At 42.7% G+C, this 9577-nt stretch overlaps 1 protein-coding gene across 4 annotated transcripts; it reads left to right on the forward strand.

Moving 5' to 3' along the window:
• The first annotated feature begins 1485 nt into the window (after nt 1–1485).
• Nucleotides 1486–7428, forward strand: CUNH18orf21 (chromosome unknown C18orf21 homolog). 4 transcript variants are annotated; one of them, XR_006146914.1, is made up of 6 exons: nt 1486–1611; nt 1692–1714; nt 3773–3975; nt 6022–6218; nt 6828–7031; nt 7250–7428. XR_006146914.1 is itself a non-coding variant. In XM_042675308.1 (5 exons), the coding sequence occupies exons 1-5, from the start codon at nt 1535–1537 to the stop codon at nt 6979–6981; spliced, it is 654 nt and encodes a 217-aa protein (XP_042531242.1). In that variant the 5' UTR covers nt 1486–1534; the 3' UTR covers nt 6982–7428. The 4 variants fall into 4 exon arrangements, 3 of the variants coding, with proteins under 3 accessions (XP_042531242.1, XP_042531243.1, XP_042531244.1); XM_042675308.1 differs by having other exon boundaries at nt 6828–7428; XM_042675309.1 differs by having other exon boundaries at nt 3779–3975; nt 6828–7428.
• The last annotated feature ends 2149 nt before the right edge of the window (nt 7429–9577 follow it).

The following is a 9577-nucleotide window of genomic DNA, read 5'->3' on the forward strand; positions in this document are numbered from 1 at the left end:
TTTTTTTTTTGCATTTCAATCAAGTCTTGCCACCTCACAATACTGTCAGAGATCTGGGCAATTTCTGCAACACAATGGTGGATGGTCAGAGGTTCCATACAGGCATTCTCCTTGATCATCGCCCCCCCACCAGCAAACTCCCTCTGTTAACTTTCACCCCTGTGCCTGCCACGCCTGTGTGGCTGACACATGGTGGGGGTGGGCATAAACACCCAGGCCCTGAGTTCAAGCCCCAGGACTGGGGTAAAAAAATAAGAAGGCAACTCTCTTTTACTGAGAATGGACTGAGAGAGTAAAGAGGGACACAAGAAAACAATGTGGTATGCCATGATAAGGATAAAGGCAAGGGAAGAGAGTGGATATGTTGGTTCAGGGAAGAAAGTGGAGTCTGGTTTGCTGCTGGTGGAAAGCGAGCAGAAGCCTCAGGCAGACCAGGAGCAAGTAGGGGGCATGAGGTATCAGCAGTGATGGGTGGGGATGCTAAGACAGAAGACTGCACTGCCCAAGTGAAGAAAAACCTGAAGCTGGGTCACAATAGGACTGACAAGACAAAATGCAGTTCAAGAAGAGCTGTGGAGCAAGCATCTGGACACAGGACTGTGGTGCTTGTTAGGTCTACCTGGGAAAATGGCCTCTTCTCTTTGTTTTCTCTCCATGTGAAACCTCACATAGACCCCTTCTCTTTGTTCTCTCTCAGTGCAAGACCGCACGTGGCCTTCCCTAGAGGTCTCCGCCCAGCATCTGTAACCCAGGTCCCATTGCAGCTTGGGGTAGTGGCAGGCCCCTCAAGCTCTGAGATCACTTCCTCATCAGCACAGGCCACATCTCCTTATCTCCCTTCCCTATGGAATCTCTCTCTCTGCCATTAGTTCAAGCTGATACAGGCTACACCCTTCTCTAGAGTACATTCCCAAGAAACTCTGAACCAGGTGGTGGTCTCCTCTCGGCAACCCTTACATCTCTCAAGAAAGAGAAGAGCTAAAGGGAAATGTGCTAGGAGGCAGAGGAATGCATGCATCTTTCTCTTTCTGAACAGATGCAACTATGTTTTTACTTTTTTTTTCTGGCCTAAGTGGCACATGCCTGTAATCCCTGCACTAAAGAGGATGAAACAGGCCGATAAAGAGTTCAAGGGCAGTATGGGCAATGTAATAAGTTCAAGGCCAGCAGCTACATGGGGACCCTGGAGAAGATAGGGAAAGAAGGAAGAAAGAAAAGAAGGGGGAAGGAGAGGGGCAAAGGTGAAGGGTAGTAAGGCGGAAGGGCTGCTGGCTGATTCTCTCAAGTTTAAAAACAGAACAGAAGACCTAGACAGCTAGAAACACCAAGGCGACGTTGTGGCTGTGCACACCTGCACATCAGCCGTGGCTCGGAGAACACCGGAACCTATTAGCGGAGGTGCGTGTTTCCGGAGGGACCTGGTATTTCAAGGACGACATTGGCGATTGCGGGAAGCGGATTTCCTGAGTCTCCCGGAAGCCGACTCCCGCGGTCCCCAGGAGCCGACTTCCGGAGCTCCGGTCGCACAGCCGCGATGAGGCAGAAGTACTACCTGGAGGCGGCGGCGTGGAATCTACGCGAGAGCTGCCCGGGCCAGGCCCGCTACCTCCTGTAAGACAGGGCGGAGGGGAGGCGGGCGGGGAGCGGCGCGGAGGTTCCTAGGCTCCTCACCAGTCCGTCTTCTCTTACAGGTGGGCCTACAGCTCCGCTCACGGTAAGTCCCCCGCTGGTCCTCCCGCTCCCCTCGGTAAGGCCCCCGCCGGTCCTCCCGCTCCCCTCGGTAAGTCCCCCGCCGGTCCTCCCGCTCCCCTCCGGGTAAGGCCCCCGCTGGTCCTTCCGCTCCGCTCACGGTAAGGCCCCCGCCGGTCCTCCCGCTCTCCTCCCGGTAAGGCCCCCGCTGGTCCTCCCGCTCCGCTCCCGGTAAGGCCCCCGCTGGTCCTCCCGCTCCCCTCCCGGTAAGGCCCCCGCTGGTCCTCCCGCTCCCCTCCGGGTAAGGCCCCCGCTGGTCCTCCCGCTCCGCTCCCGGTAAGGCCCCCGCTGGTCCTCCCGCTCCGCTCCCGGTAAGGCCCCCGCTGGTCCTCCCGCCCTGGCGCCGCGCCCGCATCCATTCTGCCACTGTTCACAGTGATCCGAGAGGGACAAAACAAATAGTAGCACGGCCCTCGGGCTTCTCAGGTTTATGGAAAAGTTCAAATTCTGTACTCCATGTCGGCTCATCTTGCATTTGACACGTTGATCGGTCCTCTAGAAGTAGTTTCCACTTGGCGTTCAGATCAGCGCACCCTCACGTCTTAAGCTGGTGCTTCTCCATGGGTTTTACTTCTCCAGACCAGCCCTTGGACATTTTTCCTAGTTACACTCACTTTCTGGTTGGCAGTTTTTCATCTCAGGATATTTATATACTGTGTACAAAGGCCTCTCGAATTCCAGCCTAGACTTATACTCACATTCAAACTCCTGACTGCTTCTTTTGAATAACCAATAGTCATTCCAAACTTTGTCCAAAAACGAGCGTTACCTCTAGTTCTCCTTTCAGAAAATGGCAACCCCCATCCTTGCAGTAATCCAGTGCAAACACTTTGGGTCCCATCTTGACTCTTTACAGACCTCCCGGTCCCACCCCCTAAGCCAATATGCGAGCAAATCATGTTGGATTTAAAATATTTCCAACTGCATCCATTGCTTCCAACCTAAGCCTTGCAATTTACCCACTTTCTCCCAGATTACTGCCAACAGCTCTCAGGCATTCCTGTAGTTTGGTCTCAAGCCAGCAGCCAGAGGAGTCCTGAAAAAAAAAAAAATCAAAGCCTAGAGCAGTGTATGAGTTGTGGCTACTGTGAGAGAATGCCAGCCTTAAGCAAAAAACCTTAGGAAGAGATAACGCTGGGGCCCTGCGTTCAAGCCCAATACTAACAACTTTAAAACAAACAAAAAAAGGCTAGCTCATGGCTCTTCTCTGCCATAAATGGCTTTCCAAGTCATGGTTAAAGTGTAAGTTTTTGAAAACAAGATTGTTGCCCTACAGCACAGGCTCTAATAACCTCCAGACCTACTCTCAGTAGTAAACTCAACTTTAACTCCATCCAGTCTTCTTGTTCTGTTTCTCTGTTTGGAACACTTGTGTTACATACCTGCTTTGATTTCACCCTATATCATCCAACGTAGCCTTTCGTAGCAACGATACTGAAAACTACAATAGTTCCACCATCGTATCCTGTCCTCACTGGCCTATTTTACATTCTCATCCTAGCACTTAGCATTTGGTGTTATAGTCTGCCTTCCAAACTGTCTTTTGTAAACTGATATATCTCCAGTACCCCAAACAGTGAATATGAACATTCACTCAGTATGAATGAAATCTGTATTTGGTGATGCTGAATTACAAACATCTTTCATACTTTTGCAGTGCCTCTTGTGTCTCTCAAGCTCAGCACAGTGCTTAGCAGTAGGTACTCAATAAATATTTATTGTGCTAATTGTTTCAAAAGAAAAGGAAAATTTCATTGCAAATTTTTTAATGGTAAATATGTTGGTAAAATTGGTGAAGGGCAATAGCCTGTTTTCACTTAGTGACAAGTAATGAATCAGGTCGCTAGAAGTTGGAGAACTGCCTTATCTGTTGCTGAAAGGAATGAATGGATTTTCATATTTTGAGCTTGTAAAGAGAATCCATATCTGCTTATATTAAATACCAATATTTTTCATACTGTACCATTTTGTTGTATATGTGTAACAATACTCTGATATGCTAAATGTGGGTTCCATTATATAATTTTAGATAATAGCACCTTTGAAGGAACGTGTCCATACTGTTTCCAGTTGTTGGTTCTGGATAATGCTCGAGTGCGCCTCAAACCCAAGGCCAAATTGACACCCAAAATACAGAAACTTCTTAATCAACAAGCAAGAAATTATGCACTCAGTTTCAAAGAAGCAAAAATTCTAAAGAAGTACAAGGATTCCAAAAGTGTATTGGTAAGGTATCGGTTCTATTCTATATATATATATATATATATATATATATATATAAAATTTCTGGCTAGGCACTAAAGGCTCACACCTGTAATGTTAGCAACTCAGGAAGTAGATCTGAGGGTCACAGTTTAAAGCCAGTCTGGGCTGAAAAGTCCATGAGACTCTTACGTATAATAAACTACCGAAAAGGCTGGAAGTGGAACTATGGCTCAAGTGGCAGAGCACTGGCCTTGAGCACAAAAGCTCAGGGACAGCACTCAGCACTGAGTAAAAAGCCCTAAGGCCAGAAACAACAACAACAACAAAAAAAAACAAATTTCTTCAAGAACCAACCTGACTACAATGCAGATTCATGGTAATGTATTTATTTTTTTTATTAATTTATTAATTATTTTTGCCAGTTCTGGGGATTGAACTCAACTTGGGCACTATCTCTGAGCTCCTTTTGTTCAAGGCTGTGCTTGAGCACAGCACCACTTCCAGCTTTTTCTGTGCTTAACTGGAGATAAGAGTCTCATGTACTCACTGCCTGGGCCGGCTTTGCATCATGATCCCCACATCTAGTCTCCTGAGTAACTAGAATTACAGATGCGAACCACTGACACTCATTATAGTAGTACGTTTAGTTGATCAAAATACGCACCTAAAATCTTTTTCTGCTGATTAGTTCTTCATTAATAGTATAGCTTGTTTTTGTTTTTTATAGTTGCCTAAAATGAAACATTATTAACTCTTGAGAAGCGCTGTTTCCAAAAATTTGATGAGCTAACCAGTATGACAACCAGAATTGCAGTTATCACTCAATTTTATTTCTAAGTCAATGGTCCTGTTGTTCATATAGTTGTACTATGGTGCTAGGGGTCATTCTTCTCATTTATTTAAACTTACAAACAGTCTCTTTCTAAAAAGTACAAAGCAATATAGGCCTTTGATATATTCAGTATACAGGGCTTCCATTTGCTTTGTTTTTTTTTTTTTTTGCAGTACTGAAGAAAAAAAAAACCACAGCCATGTACTTGCTAGACAGGCAGTTTACTACTTGAACCACACTTCCAGACCTAGATCTCCCATGAAAATCTTACCCAAACCAGTTCATGTGAATTCATGGGCTAGATTCTGGGTTTAATGTGATACATAGAAGGCAGGCATTTAGCTAAAAATTGGACCATTTGTTTTCTTTTTTTTCCTCCAATACTGGGGATTGAACCCAGGGCTTCGCGCATGTTAGTGTTCTCCACTTGTGCTATATGCCACATTTTGGAAATTAATCATTTCTTAAAAATGAATCAAACAGAAAGTCAAATTTCTAGAGCTAAGGATAGAAAGGTAATGTGAATATGCTATATTGTTTGGTTTATAAATTTACCTATATTTACAGATTCACTTAGGATTTGATGGGACGACTTAAATTTGCAGTGATCTTCTCCATGTTGTATTAGGAAAAAGCTTAACAGTTTACCCGCAACTGCTGTTAAAAAGCACATCTACATGTTAATGGACATCTTCCTGGTTTCATCCCTTGATTTCCCCCAAATATTTTATGTTCAGCAAGTAGAGTCCATTGTATTTTTATTATCTTTAATATCTTTAAGTAGTTGTACAAAGAAGTTCCCATTCTACACATTGTATTTTCTAAAAAGTATGTATATTTAAGATATTTAATTTTTTTTGGGGGGGGGTCAGTTGTGGGGCTTGGACTCTGGGCTTGGGCACTGGTCCTGAGCTCTTTTGCTCAAGGAGAGTACTGTACCACTTGAGCCACAGTGCTACTTCCAGTTTTTTTGGTGGTTAATTGGAGATGAGTCTCACTTTCCTTGCCTGGGCTGTGTTCCTCAGATCTCAGCCTCCTGAATAACTAGGATTACAGGCATGAACCACCAGCACCCAGCTACTTCTAATTTTTAACTTATTTTATTCTTGCTACTAGAATGTAAGACTCCAATAGGTTAACTTACCTTGAAATACCCTGACATGAGAACTCAGAGAACATGTGGTTCATTGGATTAAATTAAAAGAGAACTCACAGGACTGATATTTCTTCTTTAGTTGATTACTTGCAAAACATGCAATAGAACAATTAAGCATCCTGGCAAAAGTAGAAGCTTTCTGTCAGCATTGAAGAGCGATCCTACTACACCTGCCAGTAAAGTCAGCCTGAAGGGGCTAGAGAAAACTCCTCATTCTGCAAACCAAAATCATGGTGTAACTGGTTCTACAAGCAAAAGCCCAGCGTTGACTTTCAGGTATTTTGTCATTTTTTAATATCTTCTGTTGAGTATGTATTCCTAAATATTCTATGCAGTTCTGTCCTTGGCCTCCTTTTTCCTCCCTGGGCCTCCTTTTTCCTCCATACCCCTTCTCTGATACCACACACTCCCAAATCTTCAGCTCTAGTCTCAGTGCATTATGACATAGTGGTACATTGCTATTTCAGTCTTTCCCTGGGCATAGTCCTAGCTACCTACAAAGTAACCATTCAAACATGTCCATTCTCCTCTATGTTCCTTATGTATGAACGAATATTTCTGCCGCCTTGTCCTTGTTTCTTTTTCATTCGCCTTCCATTTTCTGTCCATCTCCTTCCACCTATTCTCCTTTCTTGCCTACTGTTGCTGTCCTGGTTCAGGGCCTTATTCACCTTCTGTCAGGACTACTGCTGTTGCTTTCTAGTTGGTCTTTCAACTTCTAGTTTTATGGCCTGTTAGTCTGGTGATCTTCCTAAAGTACAGCTCTGATTAGCAGCTTTTAATATAGCCGTAAAATGGTGGCAATACTAGTAGTAATCTAAGCAAGAAGAGTATTTTTTCATGTTAATATAACTAAGTGGTTTTTATTTTATCTTGTCTTTTCAGAACACCTGTATCTGGACAGTCAACACCCATTTGCTCCACAAGGAATATGAACAAAAGAAAGAAACACTTCTCTCAACTGAAAATGCTGCTTAGTCAAAGCGAATCCCAAGATATTCCAAAGGCGGACTTCAGAAATTTCTTATCTTCTCTGTGAAGAGGAAGCTTTGAAAAAAAGAAACATCTAGTCTAATTCCTGAAACTAAAGTTAGTAAACAACCTTTTGTACTTTTACTCTTTAGATTTATGGAAACTCAGTCCAAGGACAAACTTCCTGGCAGCCCTAAGTATTTATGGGGAGCACGTATCATTTGATTGAATAACTAAAACCCCAGAGGTGGTTATGAGGACCAAAAAATATAGCAAAGGATAGGTGGATGTTGAATATTATTTATTATTATTTTCTTCTCCTTATGTTTTTGCAGTTTCCATTATTGATGTCATTTTCTTCCAAAAGGAAATTGAGACTTTACTGAAAATGTCTTTTACTCCTGAAGGGTTCTTCCATATGTCAGTAATTTTATTGCTAATTCAGAAAAGGAGTCAACTATGTCCATACACATAACTATAGTAAAATTTATATAAATAAAACCTATTTATCCCATGTTTATTGAAGTATTATTTATAATAACCAAGATGTATAAACAGCCTACTAATGCACAAATGGAGATCTTATTCTTTTTAAGGCAGAGAGAGACAAATTCTAAATCACATGGGGATTTAGAGCAGTTGAACTGCCATTACCAGCGGCTTGGGGACACAGCAGGCAGGGGAAGACAATGGTGGAAGGGTGCAGAGTTTCAGTTAGGAAGAATAAATTGTCATGATCTATTGTATAGTGAGGTCAGTAATAATGTATATTTCAAGATAGCTGAAGAGGTATTAAATGTTCTTAACACAAATTGTATTTAAGGTGATACATTTATAATTAGCAATTAAAAATAATAAAATGGATAAATTTATGTAAAGTTATCTCAGTAGTAGAATTGAGCAAAAAGAAGAAAAATATTTAAAAAAATGTTTATTTTAAAAAAAAATTGTGCCAGTAATGGGGTTTGAGCTCTGGGATTTGAACTCAGGGCCTGAGCAATGTCCCTTAACTTTTTTGTTGAAGACTGAGGCTCTAACCATTTAAAATATAGCTCTACTTCTGGCTTTTGCTGGTTAATTGGAGGTAAGTCTAACAATTTGCCTGCCTGAGCTGGTTTTAAACTAGGATTCTCAAATCTCTGCCTCTTGAGTAGACACAATTACAGGAGCCATTGGTGCATAGCTTAAAAATCTCTAAATACTAGGCGCTGGTGGCTCATGCCTGTAATCCTAGCTATTCAAGAGGCTGATGTCTGAGGATTGCAGTTCAAAGCCAGCCAGGGCGGGAAAGTCTGTCAGACTCTTATCTCTAATAAATCACTCAGAAAAAGCTATGGTATTATGGCTGAGTGGTAGAGCACTAGCTTTGAGCAAAAAGTAGCTCAGAGACAGTACCCAGGCCCTGAGTTCAAGCCCCAGGACTGGCAAAAAAATAAAATTTCTTCAAATGAGTTATTTACTCTGTTTCCAGGCTTCTTTGCTGCTTGAAATTTTTAAGCTTAAACTTCTTTAGGGCTTGCAAACTGAATGGTTGAAAAACAACTAGTTACAGTTGGTCATATAATTTTGTGATGCAAAATAGTAACTAGTGCAAGAGCTGGGCCATACTCATTCATACTGACAGCCTAGGTTCATAAACTGCTAAAAAGCTGAGGAAGAATTCCAGCAGCATTCTTAAGAAACAAGTTTAGTGGTAATAGATTCGCTGGTTTTCAAAGTGTGAGCAACCCATCAAACTTGACAGCAAAGAAATGTAACTTGATTTCTGTTCCAATTCCAGTCAGCTGACAAAGACTGCCTAGATCTGCCTTTATTCATAAACAGGAGGGGAAGTGTGCAATCACTTTGGATCATGACTGGGTGTGTAGAACTAAGATTTCACCATAATTACCTGAAGAGTTGTTAAAAAGACACATATACCCAACCTTGGATTTTTGGGTTCCATAGGTCTGCATGCATCCCCAAAAGTTGCACTTCTAACATGTTCCCAGCTGCAGCTATTTAGGCCTCTGGCCTAAATAATGGCTTAGAGAAATCCACTAGTTTAAAAGTAAGCTTTAGTCAAATATGTTGTAATACTGGGTTTGAGCTCAAGACCTCACATTTGATAGCTGGCACAGTATGTACCACTGATTTATGCCTCCAGTCCTGATTTACGTTGCTTATTTTTTAGGATAGGGCCTTGCTTTCCACCCTGGTGCACACCTGAGCCACCACTACTTTTAGTCTGCCTTTAATCACTGGGATCACAAGAATGTGCAGCTGTGTTCAGATAAAACTGTAGAGTCAGTCTTGCAAACTTTTCTGCCCTCCCAATCTCAGCCTCTCCTGTAGCTTGGAATGACAGGTTCGTGCTACTCTACTCAGGGGTTTAGAAAGAATCTCTCACTCCTGTAATTCTAGCTACTCAGGAACACAGTCCTGAGGAACACAGTCCAAAGTTGGCCTGGTCAGGAAAGTCCATGAGCCTCATATCTCCAAATAACCAGTAAAAAGCCCAAAGTGGAGGCATGGCTTAAGTGTTAGAACACAAGCCTTAGAGCAAAACAGCTCAGGGATAGTACCTGGATCCTGAGTTCAAGCCCTTGGACTGGCACCAAAAGAAAGTACTTGAAATGTTCAGAGGAGTTAGGCCTTAGGGTCCCTCCCCTAAGAGTATCTTT

This window comes from Dipodomys spectabilis, unplaced genomic scaffold, assembly GCF_019054845.1.
Source record: "Dipodomys spectabilis isolate Male_0828 unplaced genomic scaffold, ASM1905484v1 ptg000024l, whole genome shotgun sequence".
Taxonomy (NCBI): Eukaryota; Metazoa; Chordata; class Mammalia; order Rodentia; family Heteromyidae; genus Dipodomys; species Dipodomys spectabilis.